The 20680-nt window shown below is 48.2% G+C and overlaps 2 protein-coding genes across 7 annotated transcripts in view; both read right to left on the minus strand.

The window, feature by feature from the left end:
* arhgef17 (Rho guanine nucleotide exchange factor (GEF) 17) overlaps positions 1-7971 on the minus strand; it is a 100246-nt gene extending 92275 nt beyond the window's left edge. For all 4 annotated transcript variants that reach the window (XM_045724811.1, XM_014215311.2, XM_014215309.2 and 1 more), the window contains exon 1: positions 7042-7971. In XM_045724811.1, coding sequence (XP_045580767.1) covers positions 7042-7971 — 930 coding nt within the window. The remainder of the gene's footprint in view (positions 1-7041) is intronic.
* A 4902-nt stretch (positions 7972-12873) lies between these two features.
* Positions 12874-20680, minus strand: part of LOC106613241 (P2Y purinoceptor 3) — a 31688-nt gene continuing 23881 nt past the window's right edge. For all 3 annotated transcript variants that reach the window (XM_045724814.1, XM_014215314.2, XM_014215313.2), the window contains 2 exons: positions 16192-16630; positions 12874-15998 (listed from right to left, as the gene is read on the minus strand). In XM_045724814.1, the coding sequence (XP_045580770.1) occupies positions 15293-15998; positions 16192-16613 (1128 nt within the window). In that variant the 5' untranslated portion in view covers positions 16614-16630 and the 3' untranslated portion in view covers positions 12874-15292. The remainder of the gene's footprint in view (positions 15999-16191; positions 16631-20680) is intronic.

The raw sequence follows: 20680 nt of genomic DNA on the forward strand, positions 1-20680 counted from the left end.
CCTCTGTCTGACCTTATACAAGTCCCAAAACATCAACCCTCCCTCTCTCTCTCTCTCTCTCTCCCTCTGTCTGACCTTATACAAGTCCCAAAACATCAACCCTCCCTCTCTCTCCCTCTGTCTGACCTTATACAAGTCCCAAAACATCAACCCTTCCTCTCTGTCCCTCTGTCTGACCTTATACAAGTCCCAAAACATCAACCCTCCCTCTCTCTCTCTCTCTCTTTCCCTCTGTCTGACCTTATACAAGTCCCAAAACATCAACCCTCCCTCTCTCTCTCTCTCTCCCTCTGTCTGACCTTATACAAGTCCCAAAACATCAACCCTCCCTCTCTCTCCCTCTGACCTTATACAAGTCCCAAAACATCAACCCTCCCTCTCTCTCTCTCTCTCTCTCTCCCTCTGTCTGACCTTATACAAGTCCCAAAACATCAACCCTCCCTCTCTCTCTCTCTCTCTCTCCCTCTGTCTGACCTTATACAAGTCCCAAAACATCAACTCTCCCTCTCTCTCCCTCTGTCTGACCTTATACAAGTCCCAAAACATCAACCCTTCCTCTCTCTCCCTCTGTCTGACCTTATACAAGTCCCAAAACATCAACCCTCCCTCTCTCTCTCTCTCTCTCTCCCTCTGTCTGACCTTATACAAGTCCCAAAACATCAACCCTCCCTCTCTCTCTCTCTCTCTCTCTCCCTCTGTCTGACCTTATACAAGTCCCAAAACATCAACCCTCCCTCTCTCTCTCTCTCTCTCCCTCTGTCTGACCTTATACAAGTCCCAAAACATCAACCCTCCCTCTCTCTCTCTCTCTCTCTCTCCCTCTGTCTGACCTTATACAAGTCCCAAAACATCAACCCTCCCTCTCTCTCTCTCTCTCTCTCCCTCTGTCTGACCTTATACAAGTCCCAAAACATCAACTCTCCCTCTCTCTCCCTCTGTCTGACCTTATACAAGTCCCAAAACATCAACCCTCCCTCTCTCTCCCTCTGTCTGACCTTATACAAGTCCCAAAACATCAAACCTCCCTCTCTCTTTATTCCCCTCTGACTACCTGCTCTCTACACCCTTCTTTCCCCCTCTCTCACATCCCCTTCTTTCTGTCCCTCTAACAGTCTCTGTGCTCCATCCCTCTCTTCCTAAAGTAAGGGGCTGGCGGGGGCCATGCCATACTGTTCCAGTGTACACTGTGAACTTCTGAGGACAACCATCAGCTGCAGGGAAAGCCTAAAGTAGTCAGGAGAGAAATATTGATGGCGAGAGATGGGAGGAAGGAGAGAGTGTGTGATATTGACCAGAATATTTCCCATCTTTTGTTAGGTGACAGGTCTATCTGAAAAGACCACGAGTGATCACTCCCACGCCTGTGTAAATATGACCCTCGCCCTAAAAGTACAGTACAAATTGAAGTCGCTCATACACACTACAATGACATTGAGTAAATGCAGGGCTGTGTGAGTCAAAGGGGGTTCAGGGCCATTATGCCAGCGAGAAGATAGATAGACAGGCAGCAGGAATGTGGCCCTAAGTGAAAACACCTCAGACTGTTGGGGGCTGGTCCTCTTTCTCGCTCTCCCCTCCCTCTCTAAATTCAATTCAACAGGCTTTATTGGCATGGGAAACTTATGTTTAGAATTCCAAAGCAAATGGAATAGACAATAAACAAAAAGGGAAATAAACAAGGGAAACATTAGTGAACACAAAAGTTTTAAAATAAAATAAACATTTGAAATGTTATGTAGTATTGTAACAAGTAGTCTCTATATTTCACACTCTCCCTCTCCTTCTCCTCACCTCCCTCCATTTTTCACACACTCTCTGCAACTATTCTGCTCCCTTGATTTTTGGCTCAGACTTCCCTCTTCTTTTCGCTGATCTTCTCTGTTTTTCTTCTCCAGTCTTCACCTGTCTCCCCCTCTCCCTCCCTCCCTCCTCTCCCTTGTTCTATGTGTTCCTGTACGTGATATCTGGCTAAATCTCGCCTCAAGAAGCCTGAACGAGATGACCTCATCTCCCAGCAATGCTCAGAGAGAGAGACGAGAGAAGTGGGGGAGGCAGGAGAGAGAGACGAGAAAAGTGGGGGAGGCAGGAGAGAGAGACGAGAGAAGAGTGGCGCAGGAGAGAGAGAGAGAGGGGCGCAGGAAAGAGAGGGAGAGAGAGAGAGAGAAGATAGGGGGGCAGGAGAGAGAAGAGAGAGAAGATAGGGGGGCAGGAGAGAGAGACATAGAAATCTTAGAATCAGCTCTTAAAGACTACCAGAACCCTCTGGATTATCAAATGACCTTGAATGAACTACAGGACAAAATACAAACCCTCCAACCTAAAAATGCCTCTGGTGTTGATGGTATCCTCAATTCAATTATCAAATATACGGACAACAAACTCCAATTGGCTAAACGTAAACTCTTTAACATCATCCTCAGCTCTGGCATCTTCCGCAGTATTTGGAACCAAGGACTGATCACCCCAATCCACAAAAGTGGAGACAAATTTGACCCCATTAACTACCGTGGGATATGTGTCAACAGCAACCTTGGGAAAATCCTCTGCATTATCATTAACAGCAGAATTGTACATTTCCTCAGTGAAAACAAGCAAATGTCAAATTGGCTTTTACCAAATTATCATACGACAGACCACGTATTCCCCCTGAACACCCTAATTGACAAACAAACAAAACAAAGGCAAAGATTTCTCATGCTTTGTTGATTTCAAAAAAGCCTTCGACTCAATTTGGTATGAGGGCCTACTATACAAATTGATGGAAAGTGGTGTTGGGGGAAAAACATACGACATTATAAAATCCATGTACACAAACAACAGAACTCTTTATGGTTGTGAGATCTGGGATCTGCTCACCAGCCCAGACCGTGAAAAACAGCCCCAGACCATTATTCCTCCTCCACCAAACTTTACAGTAGGCACTATGCATTGGGGCAGGTAGCGTTCTCCTGGCATCCGCCAAACCCAGATTCATCCGTCGGACTGCCAGATGGTGAAACGTGATTCATCACTACCAAGAATGCTAAGGTGTATGTAAACTTCCGACTTCAACTGTATGGAATCATGAGAATCACAACACATATAGAATCATGAGAATCACAACACATATAGAATCATGAGAATCACAACACATATAGAATCATGATAATAACGTGTCGTGAGGTCCTTGGCAATTCCCAGCCCTAGTGCACACTGCACTATTGGACGCTGGATTGTTATTCAGCCTCCAGAAATGGAAAAAGCTCACTTGCTATTAAACACACACACACCTCATTGCACTCAGAACTACACTTGTCGGTAGTACACCATTTCACTTTGGGATCAATTGCAAAAGTGTCAATCCATTCTTTGTCTCTCCCACCAGATCAGAGCCTGAAGAAACAGAGACACCGTGGGACAGTCACCTCCCGGGCCAAACACACACACACACACACACACACACACACACACACACACACACACACACACCACCCAGCGGCCCTGGCTATCATCAAACACATCAGTAACCACAACAACTTCCTGTTTCTCTAAGCCCATTTCCTGTCTGGAGAGGATCACTCTGCTGCCAAGGCAACACAGAGGGGAAGAAAAGGGAGTGTGGGGGGGAGTGGTTAAAGGTTACAGACAACACTCACCTACAACTTCCTATTGAAAAGTAATCACTGCTTGTGCCATACAGTAATTTCACATAAAAGTTATGTCAGTTGGATAAAAACCTAAACCAGACAATCAAATTCACACACACACACACACACACACACACACACACACACACTAATGAGAGGACAATAGATAAGGACTAGGACTACAGGCAGCAGGGGATAAGGACTAGGACTACAGGCAGCAGGGGATAAGGACTAGGACTACAGGCAGCAGGGGATAAGGACTAGGACTACAGGCAGCAGGGGATAAGGACTAGGACTACAGGCAGCAGGGGATAAGGACTAGGACTACAGGCAGCAGGGGATAAGGACTAGGACTACAGGCAGCAGGGGATAAGGACCAGGACTACAGGCAGCAGGGGATAAGGACTAGGACTACAGGCAGCAGGGGATAAGGACTAGGACTACAGGCAGCAGGGGATAAGGACCAGGACTACAGGCAGCAGGGGATAAGGACTAGGACTACAGGCAGCAGGGGATAAGGACTAGGACTACAGGCAGCAGGGGATAAGGACTAGGACTACAGGCAGCAGGGGATAAGGACTAGGACTACAGGCAGCAGGGGATAAGGACTAGGACTACAGGCAGCAGGGGATAAGGACTAGGACTACAGGCAGCAGGGGATAAGGACCAGGACTACAGGCAGCAGGGGATAAGGACTAGGACTACAGGCAGCAGGGGATAAGGACTAGGACTACAGGCAGCAGGGGATAAGGACTAGGACTACAGGCAGCAGGGGATAAGGACTAGGACTACAGGCAGCAGGGGATAAGGACTAGGACTACAGGCAGCAGGGGATAAGGACTAGGACTACAGGCAGCAGGGGATAAGGACTAGGACTACAGGCAGCAGGGGATAAGGACTAGGACTACAGGCAGCAGGGGATAAGGACTAGGACTACAGGCAGCAGGGGATAAGGACTAGGACTACAGGCAGCAGGGGATAAGGACTAGGACTACAGGCAGCAGGGGATAAGGACTAGGACTACAGGCAGCAGGGGATAAGGACTAGGACTACAGGCAGCAGGGGATAAGGACTAGGACTACAGGCAGCAGGGGATAAGGACTAGGACTACAGGCAGCAGGGGATAAGGACTAGGACTACAGGCAGCAGGGGATAAGGACTAGGACTACAGGCAGCAGGGGATAAGGACTAGGACTACAGGCAGCAGGGGATAAGGACTAGGACTACAGGCAGCAGGGGATAAGGACCAGGACTACAGGCAGCAGGGGATAAGGACTAGGACTACAGGCAGCAGGGGATAAGGACTAGGACTACAGGCAGCAGGGGATAAGGACCAGGACTACAGGCAGCAGGGGATAAGGACTAGGACTACAGGCAGCAGGGGATAAGGACCAGGACTACAGGCAGCAGGGGATAAGGACTAGGACTACAGGCAGCAGGGGATAAGGACTAGGACTACAGGCAGCAGGGGATAAGGACTAGGACTACAGGCAGCAGGGGATAAGGACTAGGACTACAGGCAGCAGGGGATAAGGACTAGGACTACAGGCAGCAGGGGATAAGGACCAGGACTACAGGCAGCAGGGGATAAGGACTAGGACTACAGGCAGCAGGGGATAAGGACTAGGACTACAGGCAGCAGGGGATAAGGACTAGGACTACAGGCAGCAGGGGATAAGGACTAGGACTACAGGCAGCAGGGGATAAGGACTAGGACTACAGGCAGCAGGGGATAAGGACTAGGACTACAGGCAGCAGGGGATAAGGACTAGGACTACAGGCAGCAGGGGATAAGGACTAGGACTACAGGCAGCAGGGGATAAGGACTAGGACTACAGGCAGCAGGGGATAAGGACTAGGACTACAGGCAGCAGGGGATAAGGACTAGGACTACAGGCAGCAGGGGATAAGGACCAGGACTACAGGCAGCAGGGGATAAGGACTCTACCCCAGAGCCATATTCAGAGCAGCTTCTCTCCCCCAGAGCCATATTCAGAGCAGATTCTCTCCCCCAGAGCAGCTTCTCTCCCCCAGAGCCATATTCAGAGCAGCTTCTCTCCCCCAGAGCAGCTTCTCTACCCCAGAGCCATATTCAGAGCAGCTTCTCTCCCCAGAGCCATCAGAGCAGCTTCTCTCCCCCAGAGCCATATTGAGAGCAGTTTCTCTCCCCCAGAGCAGCTTCTTCCCCGAGAGCAGCTTCTCTCCCCAGAGCCATATTCAGAGCAGCTTCTCTCCCCCAGAGCAGCTTCTCTCCCCCAGAGCCATATTCAGAGCAGCTTCTCTCCCCCAGAGCAGCTTCTCTCCCCCAGAGCCATATTCAGAGCAGCTTCTCTCCCCCAGAGCCATATTCGGAGCAGTTTCTCTCCCCCAGAGCAGTTTCTCTCCCCCAGAGCAGCTTCTCTCCCCCAGAGCCATATTCAGAGCAGTTTCTCTCCCCCAGAGCAGCTTCTCTCCCCCAGAGCCATATTCAGAGCAGTTTCTCTCCCCCAGAGCAGCTTCTCTCCCCCAGAGCCATATTCAGAGCAGCTTCTCTCCCCCAGAGCAGCTTCTCTCCCCCAGAGCCATATTCAGAGCAGTTTCTCTCCCCCAGAGCAGTTTCTCTCCCCCAGAGCCATATTCAGAGCAGCTTCTCTCCCCCAGAGCCATATTCAGAGCAGTTTCTCTCCCCCAGAGCAGCTTCTCTCCCCAGAGCAGCTTCTCTCCCCCAGAGCCATATTGAGAGCAGTTTCTCTCCCCCAGAGCAGCTTCTCTCCCCCAGAGCAGCTTCTCTACCCCAGAGCCATATTCAGAGCAGTTTCTCTCCCCCAGAGCAGCTTCTCTCCCCCAGAGCCATATTCAGAGCAGCTTCTCTCCCCCAGAGCAGTTTCTCTCCCCCAGAGCCATATTCAGAGCAGTTTCTCTACCTCAGAGCCATATTCAGAGCAGTTTCTCTACCTCAGCGCTATAGAGATAAGGAGCTTGGCAAACTGTCCTCCATATCTGCTCCAAACACTCCATCGCTATAACATTCTACTGACTAAACACACACACACACACACGAAACCAAGCACTCACACACGCACACGCGCACGCACACACACACACACACACACACACACACACACACACACACACACACACACACACACACACACACACACACAGAGAGAGAGAGAGAATCCTGGCGCAGCTCTTTAAAGTTGGGCCGATGTTTTTGCATCCTGATTCATAAAAGGCCCCTCCTTGAACACATCATTACCAGCCTAATATGGGTAAGATGCATGTCAGAACACAGCTCCATCCAGCTGTGTTGTTTTCATCCAGCCTCCTCTCCTGCAACATCAAAACACACACACACACACACACACACACACACACACACACACACACACACACACACACACACACACACACACACGTTGGCAATGTTACTCACCACTCTGGGTTTGGCTCTCTGTGGGGCTGGTATGGTCAGCTCCTCGCTGCTCTTCCTCTGCAGTCTGGGTTCTCTGGCACCACTGGGAGTAGCAGGGCTGGAGTTGGACCCGTCTGGTACAGGCACCGTTCCTCTAGACCCAGACTCAGAACCAGACGGGTCGCTCTCGCCCCCTGGAGCATTCAGGGCCAGAATATACCGCTTGGTCACATCTTCCAGGGAGGGGGCCTCTTCACTGGTGGGCTTACCCAGGATGGAGGGTTCACAGGCGGGTAGTAGGGAAGGCAGATCCCCCTGGGCTCGCTGGGGCTGTGGAGGTGGGAAGATGGGGATGAAGGTGGCAGGTTCGCTGGCGTGGCGGACGTGCTTGGATCTAGTTTTGGGTTTGGGGGGGGCCAGGGGCAATGGGGGGGTGAGATCAGTCTGGTCTTGATCCTGGTGCTCTGGGCCTGGTTCCGAGTGGTTCGGCTCCTCTGATGCTGATTGGGTGACCCAGTTGGGGCGTTTCCTGTAGGTCCGCCGGCCCATTCTGGGAGACACAACCTCCGCTAATTTGAGGTCAGAGTTCAATATCTCCCCTCCTCCCACTCCGTCTGTGTCATCACCATGGAGACAGGAGTGCACCTCCCTTTCTGATTGGGAGCGGAATTTCCCGCCTTCATTGTTGCCATGGCGACTAAGTAATGGGCGTCCACATTCATCTCCGAGCTCCCAAAGTTCATCTCTCTGCTCACTCAGGATTGGCTCACTGCTGGAGGGTGGGATCTGACCAGGCTGATCCAGCTCACTGACTGGTTCTTTAGGGTGATGGTGACTTTTGAACCCTGGTTCGTCAAGCAGGGGGCCGTCACCACGGCGACTGGGGTCAGAGAAGGACTTCTTCTTCGTGGCTTTCCCGTTGTTCTTGTCATCCGTCATCAGTCTGTCCATTGCTCCTGGCTCCGCAACAATGTTACGGATCACATTGCTGTAGTCGTCACGGAGACCACCATCACTGCACAGTGATAGGTCGCTGGCCGCGCTGCCCGTGCACTCTGAAAGATCGGCTGCAGAGGACGACTCTGGGACACTTTCCGACTCCTCCTGCCCCCTTGGAGGAGAGCGACCCCAGCAGGTTACTATCCACAGAGAAACTGTTACTCCCTTCTGCTGACACAGAGCGGCGCCGGTGAGGCATGGGGTCGCTTAGCGAACGGTAAACATCCCCGTTGGACTCCCCGTTGCTGCCGTTACTGGAGTCAGAGCCCGTGTTCCCGGTGGAGGAGAACTTACGACGGCGGCGGGTAGCGCTCGGAGTGGGAGGAGCCTCAAGTCCTGGGACTGAGGCACTCTGGGATACGTTGGCCCTCCCGCTAGTACTGTTGTTGTTATTGACGCCGCTCATCTCTGTTACTACAGCAACGCTCTCACTCTCAACCCCAAGGGCAGGAACAGAGACAGGGTTCTCTTGTTTCTCTCTCGCTCCTGCGTGTAACCCTGATCCCTCTCCCATTCCCTCATTTAACCCTGGCCATTCCTCCTCATGCAGAGCAGACTGCTTCCAGACAGTCAGGGGTTGGCCCAGCACATCTCTGGCCAACGATGATCCTAAACTTGACCCCACAAATAACCTCTCAGGGTCACCCAGTCCAGTCTCTGGTTCTGTGACTATGCCCTCATCAGTGAGGCTCGACTCGTGACCCGATAGCTCATCAACAGATCGGTCATAAAACACGTTCTCCTCAGAATCTCCCTTCTGTTGGACCTCCTCCCTTTCTCTGTTTTCACATTCCCCCTCCCTCCTCTCTTTTTCCCCTGAAACGGCAACCTCAGCCTCTCTAGCGCTCCGCTCATCTTTTAATTCACCTCCCTCGCTCTTTTTTATCTCCTGCTCCTCCACTTGTTTTCTTTTGAAACCCTCGTCTTCAGTGCCATCTGTCGCTAGCACATCATCATCATCGTCAGCATCCTCGCGAGCACTCATCTGGCAGATATCTCTGATTACCTGTCTGGCCTCCTGGACATACCAGTCCTGCAGCGGAGTGGGCATCACATCCTCATACCCATAACCCCCTGCTCTGCAGTCTCCTCCATCACTCTCCACCTCTCTGTCAGGCACCGCCCCCCTCCCTCCATCCCTCTCTTCGTCTTGATCCAGACGTTGCTCAGAAGAGCTTCTTTTGGCCGAGGAGCCGGCTGGATGTTGCCTCCCTATTAGTTTATCGGAGTAAGTGAAGGATTTGGCACGTCTGAGAGTTGCAGTGAGGTCCTTTAATGAAGGGCGGAGTCCTGGGTAGAGGCCTCTTGACCCCATCCTGTACACCGTAGATGACCCCTCAGTAACCCCAGACCCTGACCTGTCCGTCTTTCGAACTCTGAGATCTGATAGGTCACTTTTCAGGAAGCTGAGGAGAGACATTGTTTCCGAGGCTATGTCCGGGTTTGACATTGACATCCTGTTCTTGTCCTTATCACCGACTACGCCACCACTTAGCAACCGACGGAACACTGTAGTCTCCTCCCTAGCAACCCCTCCAGTGTCCCCTGTGGCTGAGGATGGGGGATTGACAGGGGGAAGAACGCGGGGTTGGCCTCTAACAGGGGCGTGGGAAAAGTTATCCCCGTGTCCGAAGCTGGGGGAGCGGTACATGGTGAAGTTACCGTGGTAGGTCTTACTGAGCATGGAAGAGGACGCGCCAACCACCCTGCCTGGGGTAGTAGCATTACAGTTCACCCTTCTGTTAGCATATCTAGCTTGGTCCTCTTCTTTCAGTGCCTCGGTGCTACAGTATCTACTGCTGCTCTGCGAGCCGCCGGGACTCGAAATAAATGACGAGATGTTGACCTTTGACACCCGCGACACCCCTGGGAGGGGTGTGGTCATGTGAGATGTCCCCGCCCCGCCTGATGTGTATTTCCGTCTGTAGCTCCCCTGCGCTCCCATCTGGTTAGGAGTGGAATTGCGTCCCCACTGTGCTGCACAGGTGCTAGAGGCTTTGGGTTCTCTGAGCCGGTGCCGGGTGCTCCCAGTCTGTTCTGCGGTGATGTTCTGTTGGCGTCTCTCCAGGTGTTCCATCATACCCGTCTGCTCGTCGTCGCTGTCGTCTGATTCGCCATCGTCTCGCCCCGTTGCTACGGCAACCTCGTTGTTCTTCTTCTTTTTTCTCAGTGAGCGGCGTCTCACGATGTCTCGGCTGGGTCCTAGTGAAGCAGGGCTGTCCTCCTCACTGCCTGAAGACCTGCCGAGGACCTTACCACCCCACCAGCCATTCTTACCACGAGAGAGGTAACCTCCGCTGACACCTAACGAGTGAGCGCTCCTTCCTCCTGCTCGGTGGTGGTACTCCTCTTCTTCGTCTCCTGAGCTGAACCTCCAGCGGGCTGTAATGGCTGCCCTGGCTAAGGCTCTATCAGAGGAGGGGGGCACCGGTCTGGAGGAGCTATGTGAGGAATGTAAACTGTCCCTGGGCTGCCAGGCCCCCTGGCTCTGCCTCTGCTCTCCAGAGGGGCGGACGCGCGAGGAGAGGCCCACGGAGTTGCTCCGAGGTGGGGGAGCGGGTGCAGCGGCGAGGACAGAGGGTGGAGGGTCAGAGTTCAGACTAGAAGTCCAGGTCTCATGCCCCTCTCCTCCACTGCTGGGGCTGTGGGCTCTGTGCGTGTTTGATGGCTGCGCCACCCTAAAAAAACTCCCACTTCTACTAATACTAGTGCTGGCTGGCTCAATCTCTGCCTCGTCTGAGTAATGCTGGTCAGGGTGAAAGGCTGAGTCCATGCCCTGGTGTCTCCTCTCTCTGCCCAGCGAGGCAGCCCTGCTGCGGTGTCTGTCTGACAGTGAGAGCCTAGTGGCTTCAGGGGCTGGGCTGCTGGGAGACTGCCTGTCGCTTATGTCTGCTAAAGAGTTGTCTTTAGAGCTGGCGGAGTGCTGGAGCTGGTTAGCACATTTTAAATCCTCTGCATCAAAAAGCTCTCTGATCTTGGTGACACTGGGCCAGTAGGTTAGATCAACGTGAACAGGAGGATCTCCATGGTGACTTGGGAAATAGCTCCTTTGTGACTTGCAGGCATGCACCCCACTGACAAAAACGTAATCCTCAGTGTTCGAAGTCTTACTGCAGTTATTGTTATAAGAGACAGACGGATCAATTTGGGAATCGTCTATTTTACCAGCCCCAACGCTGCCTTGAGAAGATTTGCGAGTATTCATCCATTTTTGATTTCTCTCCGAATCCGATCCAGAGACCGAGTCTGTGCCTGAATCAAACTTTTGTTCGTGAACTTTAGTGTCATTTGGAGACACCGTTAAAACCGTGTCAGTAACTTGTAAATATCCACTGTCCTCATGGAATGATTTCCGAGATGGAGACCCTTCTCCCCTGCTGCTTTTAACCCTGGGTAAAGTAGTGCTTTTCCCGGCAACGTTACTGCCAGGGCTCGGAGCTCCATGCGTTCGAGACGAATGAGTGCTACTGAACTTCTCAGTGAGTTGGCGAATAGAGGGAGAAATGGAGGAGAGAGGAGTGGAAGAGCCTTTCTTTAGCTCTGCGGTTGGGAGGCTGGCAGCGGAGATTTTGGAAACTTTCCTTGACACACTAACATTACGCATAGCCGAGGGCTGCGCTTTCTCTGCCGCTGCTGTAGATGGAGGGGGAAGGGGGCTGCTACTGCCCTCCACATTCGTTGTTTTGTTTAGTTGTTCTTCACAGCAACTTTTGTTCGCGCTACTACCAAACTTTTTGAAAGAGACACTGCGATACACCTTCTCATTTTCTGCCATTGTGCACGTCTTTATTTTGTTCGTTGATCTCCTTTTGCTAATTCATTGATACAGCACTTTTTCTTTCTGCAGTGCCTAGGTTTTCACCCCCTTTCAACCTAGTACAATAGGCTACTTTTAACCACAACTTGCTGGCAAGGGTTTTTCTCTCTCCTCCACTGAAAAGAGGCCAAATGGTTTACACTAAAAGGAGAGTGAATTATGGAGTAAACAAAGTGAAAGAAATAGATAACTGTTCTGCATTCTGACCTTACAATATGTCCTCTCGAATCGCATCCAGCACGACGAAAAAGTGCAAAAGTTTGTCCAAACGTTTCTCCTTTCAACTATGCCGTTTTTTTCCTCCATAGATTCCCCCATATTCCCGACTCTTTCCCATCGCGTTATCCACGCGGATTGCCCTAAACTCACAATTCACTATAATTCCGAACTGTTGCTATATTCCTTATTTTTGTTGACATAATTGAGTGATTTATGTTTTTGAATGCAAATGCATGAGAATGAGAGAACAGCCGTGGGCGGGACTAGTCGGGGTATAGGGCTGTCATAGCCCCTCGGGAATACGCAGAAAAATACATTTCCTTTTCGATGGGAGAAAACAGATATTGCGGACAGAGATAATTATAGCTCAGGACCGTGTAAACCGTCGGAGCGCTGAGAAATTGTACTTGAAACTAAATTAAACTAGAATAATATTTGGTAACAGTGTTCCCACTGTCAGTGTATTTAATTAAGTGATTATTAGTGCTGACTCACGCGGGGTCGTGAGTGTCGTGTTTGCGAATTGTGTCAACGTTATTAATACAGCATTCTCTTATGCACAATGATTTTTCCCATGACTGTTTGGTAAAGTAGCTCTTTGTTCGAGCAGGGATATTATACCGTCCTCTGGGTGATGGAATGTTGACCGCAGCGCCATCTGTCGGCCAATGTATAAAAGTTCATCCTTTTTGCTCTTAGTGTCGAGCCTATGACCTGCTTCTCCCAAAAATCTGCTCCCTCTGTTTTTCTAGATGAGGGGCAGAGCGGGAACAGAACATTTCCAATTAATATATTAACTGTATACCAGAGTAAACACATTTGGTTGATACATGTAATCTTTATTGACCACAGCAAGTTACTACAGTGTCAACAGGCTTGTTAATTGGAGAGGTCATTCACAAAGAGGTATGGACATGCATGAAACAGCACAAATAAATACATGTACAAACATAAGTGAGGAAATAAAACTAATTTGTAACAAAAATATAATTTGGTTCTCTTTGTTATAAAAATAAGACTTCACTGTAAAAAAAAAAAAAGGATCCACTGACTGGGAAATATCCGCTCCAAGAAGAGCATCTGACATCTACCTTGGTTCCTATTAGACCCATACAGACATGTGCCCCACATATCAAATCTACGTGATCACTTCATTAAGGGCCTTAAGCTAAGGAAGAGGTTATACACACACACACACACAGTCCAGACAGACTTAGGAACAAAAACATCAGCTGTCACTCACATTTGACCAAAACAAGACAATAATTTGTGGTATTGAGCAATCCAATCTTCTGCAGCTGATACACATAGGGACAACAGCTGATCTGTTAGTCCTGTGATATTCTCTTGGAGACTTAAGTATTTACAAAGGCCATGGTTTGAAAAAACAAAAAACAGAAAAACAAAACCACATTAAGCAACATTTAACTAAAATAAAACTAGACCTCATCTTGTAGTGGCAAAACTATTGAGTGAATTAGACCACAAAGCATCAGTATCCATTTGCATGTCAGGGACACGGTTTGTCATGCATACAAGTGCTTATTTCAAGACATTTAAAATGTTTGTCTCAGACATTCACTTTTAAAATGTCTAAACCTATTAGATAGGAAAGGTACAGTACACACGGGAAACAGCACACCACAGCCGAAATAGTCCATTTAACAAGGATAATCCACCCCCAGAAAATTTGTTAAAATAATGATACTCTGGTGAATTTGGTGAAAGCATGTGTTCTATCGGTAGGTGAAATAAAACATTTCCTCATGATTTAACTTGGAAGTGGTCAGTCTGTGAAATCAGGAAATCGTGTAGGAACGCGTCATAGCTACACGGTTCTCAGCACTATCACATTTCATAAAAGCTTTTAAAAGAATTATCTGCACTCCAGATCACCAAATCGGCCAATAGATAGCATACTTGTCTAGAACACATCCATCCATCCATTTCTATATAATATATATAGAAAACGGGTGGGTCCAATCCTGAGTGCTGATTGATTAAAACCACATTCCAACAGGTGTCTATTCCGCAAGTTACCACTGGCTAAATCTATGACATTAAAATGCCCATTTACTCTGTTCCATCTGACTGTGCAATCCACTATCTCATCAGCCCAGCCAGGTAATGTATAAACTTGATCTCCACTATAAAAAGCATCTAGACATTATTTCACATTTCTTTTAGACTAACATTCAGTTTAACAGGGGAGATTTGTATAAACCTTGCTGTCTGTATCTCCGACATTTGCAACATTGTTTCAATAATTCCCTCATAGCCAGTGTTTGCGGGATATATGGCGTGGTTTGCTGGCACTCGACTTTGCCTCGGGGCTAACAACACCCGTGCCAATATGTCCTCCAAAGACCGGCTTCTCGGGCAAATATCACTTAAATATCATCATGACAAAGTACACATTTCACTTAGATATGCTCAAATCTAAAACACTGCACCAATTTATTCATCTCAGTTTTCTTCTTCAAGTACCATCTCACAATGCGCACTGTGCGTCTGTGGGAATGGCTCATTGTTGCCATAGCAACATATTCTGTACTCACTCTGGGCAGAGAGGAACTGCAAACACGGTTAGATAGACTCCTAAATTGATAGTGCAGGTTGTTCAGGTGATTTTACAGCTAACTAGCTACTTTACATGCTGATATTGACTTTGCTATTGTTGTGTGTAGCTACGTTTGCTAGCTAGCCAGCCCAGAAAGAGAGCATTGCATCTTTTGTAGTTGCTTGAGCTGCAAAAGACTGCACATCGATTTTCACATTGCTAAAAATGAAACATTTGTTAAAAAAACATTGTTTTCATATATTAGTGTTATACACTTAATCATAGGAATTTGTGGTTTGGGGTGGATTATCCCTTTAAGGCCATGGGACATGTAGGTAACACCTAGTGGCTCATAGGGTAAACAACTAGCAGTATGCTCAGACATACAGGATGCACTACATAATACTATGGCAACCAAACACAGTGTTATGGCTGACTACTTCATGCATTTCAGCATACAGTCACAAGCAAACACAGTAACAAACACACTGGCTTGTTGCCATGCTGGCAGAGCAGAAGTCAATGAGGGTTCTGGATTGGTTCTAGGTACCCAGAACCCATGTATCTAGGTGTAATACAACTGTGGACTATGGATGTTTCACACACACCTTAGTTCTTTTGTCTCAAAGTGAGTTTACCATTGAATGAGCTTCTAGTTAAACATGGGTTCTAAATAATCAAGGGTTCTTGGTGAGGTTTTTCACTTTCTCACATCTTGGTTCCCTGTCTCTGAGAGTGGTGATCTTGGTGACCAGTATTCTGGTGCTCCTGCGGAACCGTGGCTGTGTGAAATAGAACAGTATAGGATCTAGAACGCTGTTCATGCTGGCGAACGGCCTGGTGCACTTGTAGATCACTGAGAACAGGTTCCGTGTCTCACACGGAGCACCTGGTAAGGTTCGTACCAACAGGTACATGGTCTTAGTAAGGTGGAACGGCAGGAAGCTCACAGCAAACACCGTCACCACGATGATTATCATCTTCACCGCCTTGTCCCGTTTCTCCATTGAGGCGGCCATGTTAACACCCTGATGGGACGGCGGGCGGCAGAGGAGGCGACCCATGCGACAGTAGCACGCCACGATGCCCATAAACGGCAACAGGAAGCCCAGGCAGGTCAGAGCCATCCCATAGGGGTAGTAGTCAGCCGAGTGCTCCGGTCGACTCAGGTCGTAACAGACGGTGCGGTTGCGTTGTGTTCCTGTGGAGGCGTAGTGGAAAGTGGGGGCACAGAGGACAGCGACCACCAGCCACACTCCCCCACAGACCACCCATGCCAGCCTGCGACCCCCCTGCTTGTGCCAGCCGGCCATAGGGTGGCAGATGCCCACGTAGCGCTGGAGGCTGATACAGGTCAGGAACAGGATACTGCCATGCAGGTTACTGTGGAAACAATAAATAACATCACTGATGTTATGACAGGGTTCTCTCTCTACCATCCACTCAAAGCTCTCGCCGCAGAAAGGTAACATGCAGTGTATGACTCATTATTACTTGTAGAACTGTAAGTATGAGTTTTTCAAATAATCTATAAAACTATGATTTGAATATGTCAGTAAATGAGTAGCTATACTACCTGTAGAACTGAAAGCGGACCAGTTTGCAGGCCAGCTCTCCAAAGGGCCAGTAGTCATGACTAGCGTAGTTGTAGATGAGCAGAGGTAGTGACATCACATACAGGAAGTCAGCCGTGGCCAGGTTAAGCATGTAGACATTGCTCCGGGTCAGGTTGGGTCGTGACCTCCAGATCTTCAGGATGACCACCCCATTCAGAGGCAGACCAATCAGGAAGACCACACTGTAGATGGCAGGAAGTAGGAAGCGCTTAAAATCCTCCTTATAGGTGCAGTCTGACCCTGTGACATTGTTGTCACCCAAGGCGATGAGGTTGTCGCCCAAGTGGGGTTCTGTGTATGGTCCAGAGGAGGAACCTTCTGCTGTGAATGTTCCATTTAGGAACGGTTCCGTAGAGAACACTTCTAGAGAGGATATTGACATGGCAACAGCTTCACATTCTGAAACAGGGAAGAGAGGAGTGGGTTAATTGCATCAAAGTTGACAACCCTGCAGTGCTGCGCAATTAACCAAAACTTTTTTTTTTGTGGTTATTAAATAACTAAGTGACTGACATCAGTTCAATTACTTGAATTCCATTTAGTTTTTAGTTTTTATTGTGAGCCCAAAGCAAAATCAAATAATTCACGAGAGAAATCAAGTCAAGAACTATGTGGAATGCAGGGCTGAAGGGAGTTATAGTTTTCAACCTTGTTCAGGGCAGAAACGTGGTAATTAACTACAATGACCATAATCCATTGTGCCCGTTCTTTTAGGCTCAGACAGAGATACATACACCTTTACACTATGTTAGGTTAGATACACAGACCCACTGGCATCATGAACCACAAAAATCTGAGGGGGCACAAAGTACATAAGGATGGCCTGTAGGGGAGCTTGGACCCCCGTCCGTAATTTGGAGAATTTTGGATTTTTCAAAAACCTTTTTCCTGCAATCTACAGCATTATGTTTAATTCTATGTCAAATATCTATTTCTTTTTCTGCTGACTAAATATGCTTTCTTCTCTGCATCTCTGATGGGGCAAAAGGAGTGCCTAATAAATGTGACTGCACAGCTGATTGGCTGCAAATTAAGGAATAATGTGACTACACTCAACAAAACAAGGAAGAAACTGTATTATGAAGCCAAGATCAATGATAAATATAAAAGAAAAACTGAAATCAAGATGGCTTATTCATCAGAAAACCATTTGATGTTGCCAATTACAGTAATGATTACTTCATTGGCAAAGTGGGCAAACTTCGGCAGGAAATGCCAACAAAGAACAGTAAGCCATGGTATTAAGGTATCATTTTTATTTTTATTTTTTTAATTCAAGTTTGAATTTTGTAAAGTTAGTGTGGGAGAGGTGGAAACAGTATTTCGATCAATAATGACAAACCTCCTGGCATTGACATGTTAGATGGAAAGCTACTGAGGATGGTAGCTGACTCTATAGCCACTCCTATCTGTCATATCTTTAATCTGAGCCTAGAGGAAAGTCTTTGTCCTCAGACCTGGAGGGAAGCCAGTCATTCCACTACCAAAGCGTGATAAAGCAGCCTTTACTGGTTCTAACAGCAGACATATCAGTTTGCTGCCAGCTCTTAGCAAACCGTTGGAAAAATTGTGTTTGACCAAATACAATGCTACTTCTCTGTAAACAAATTAACAACAGACTTTCAGCATGCTTATAGAGAAGGGCACACAACTGCACTGACAAATGACTGGTGATTGGTTGAAAGACATTGATATTAAGAAGATTGTGGGAGCTGTACTGTTAGATTTCAGTGCAGCCTTCGATATTATTGACCATAACCTGTTGTTGAGAAAACTTGTGTTATGGCTTTTGGTACAAATCATTCCTTAAGTTGTAGACCTCGGCTGAATCTGGCAATGAATGGTGTGGCTGTTGAACAAGTTGAGGAGACTAAATTACTTAGTGTTACATTAGATTGTAAACTTTCATGGTCAAAACATATACATTAAATGGTTATAAAGATGGGGAGAGGTCTGTCTAATAAAGAGATGCTCTGCTTTTCTGACACCACACTCCACAAATCAAGTTCTGCAGGCTCTAGTTTTATCTTGATTACTGTCCAGTCGTGTGGTCCAGTGCTGCAAGGAAAGACCTAGTTAAGCTGCAGCTGGCCCAGAACAGAGCATCACGTCTTGCTCTTCATTGTAATCAGAGGGCTGATATAAATACTATGCATGCCAGTCTCTCTTGGCTCAGAGTTAATTAAGGAAAGATTGACTGCGTCACTTGTGTTTTTATAAGAAACATTAATGTGCTGGAAAATCCAGTACAATAGTTTAGCAGTGGGCCTGTCTGTCTGTCAGCCCCCCACTACCCACTCGGATTGTATGTCTGTGGTTTCAAGATCTATCGCTTATTCTAGCCCCTTCACCACCACTGTATTATCCTAGCCCCTTCACCACCATCATCACTGTATTATCCTAGCCCCTTCACCACCACCATCACTGTATTATCCTAGCCCCTTCACCACCATCATCACTGTATTATCCTAGCCCCTTCACCACCATCATCACTGTATTATCCTAGCCCCTTCACCACCATCATCACTGTATTATCCTAGCCCCTTCACCACCATCATCACTGTATTATCCTAGCCCCTTCACCACCATCATCATTGTATTATCCTAGCCCCTTCACCACCATCATCATTGTATTATCCTAGCCCCTTCACCACCATCATCACTGTATTATCCTAGCCCCTTCACCACCACCATCACTGTATTATCCTAGCCCCTTCACCACCATCATCACTGTATTATCCTAGCCCCTTCACCACCACCACCATCACTGTATTATCCTAGCCCCTTCACCACCATCATCATTGTATTATCCTAGCCCCTTCACCACCACCACCATCACTGTATTATCCTAGCCCCTTCACCACCACCACCATCACTGTATTATCCTAGCCCCTTCACCACCACCACCATCACTGTATTATCCTAGCCCCTTCACCACCACCACCATCACTGTATTATCCTAGCCCCTTCACCACCACCATCACTGTATTATCCTAGCCCCTTCACCACCACCACCATCACTGTATTATCCTAGCCCCTTCACCACCATCATCACTGTATTATCCTAGCCCCTTCACCACCACCATCACTGTATTATCCTAGCCCCTTCACCACCATCACTGTATTATCCTAGCCCCTTCACCACCATCATCACTGTATTATCCTAGCCCCTTCACCACCATCATCACTGTATTATCCTAGCCCCTTCACCACCATCATCATTGTATTATCCTAGCCCCTTCACCACCATCATCATTGTATTATCCTAGCCCCTTCACCACCATCATCACCACTGTATTATCCTAGCCCCTTCACCACCATCATCATTGTATTATCCTAGCCCCTTCACCATCACCATCATTGTATTATCCTAGCCCCTTCACCACCATCATCACTGTATTATCCTAGCCCCTTCACCACCATCATCACTGTATTATCCTAGCCCCTTCACCACCACTGTATTATCCTAGCCCCTTCACCACCATCATCATTGTATTATCCTAGCCCCTTCACCACCATCATCATTGTATTATCCTAGCCCCTTCACCACCACCACCATCACTGTATTATCCTAGCCCCTTCACCACCATCATCACTGTATTATCCTAGCCCCTTCACCACCACCACCACCACCATCATTGTATTATCCTAGCCCCCTCACCACCACCACCATCACTGTATTATCCTAGCCCCTTCACCACCATCACCACTGTATTATCCTAGCCCCTTCACCATCATCATCACTGTATTATCCTAGCCCCTTCACCACCACCACCATCACTGTATTATCCTAGCCCCTTCACCACCATCATCATTGTATTATCCTAGCCCCTTCACCACCACCATCACTGTATTATCCTAGCCCCTTCACCACCATCATCATTGTATTATCCTAGCCCCTTCACCATCACCATCATTGTATTATCCTAGCCCCTTCACCACCATCATCACTGTATTATCCTAGCCCCTTCACCACCATCATCACTGTATTATCCTAGCCCCTTCACCACCATCATCATTGTATTATCCTAGCCCCTTCACCACCATCATCACCACTGTATTATCCTAGCCCCTTCACCATCACCATCATTGTATTATCCTAGCCCCTTCACCACCATCATCACTGTATTATCCTAGCCCCTTCACCACCATCATCACTGTATTATCCTAGCCCCTTCACCACCATCATCACCACTGTATTATCCTAGCCCCTTCACCACCACTGTATTATCCTAGCCCCTTCACCACCATCATCATTGTATTATCCTAGCCCCTTCACCACCATCATCATTGTATTATCCTAGCCCCTTCACCACCATCATCATTGTATTATCCTAGCCCCTTCACCACCATCACTGTATTATCCTAGCCCCTTCACCACCATCATCATTGTATTATCCTAGCCCCTTCACCACCATCATCATTGTATTATCCTAGCCCCTTCACCAC

The sequence above is a fragment of the Salmo salar genome, chromosome ssa09 (genome assembly GCF_905237065.1).
Source record: "Salmo salar chromosome ssa09, Ssal_v3.1, whole genome shotgun sequence".
In the NCBI taxonomy this organism is placed as follows: Eukaryota; Metazoa; Chordata; class Actinopteri; order Salmoniformes; family Salmonidae; genus Salmo; species Salmo salar.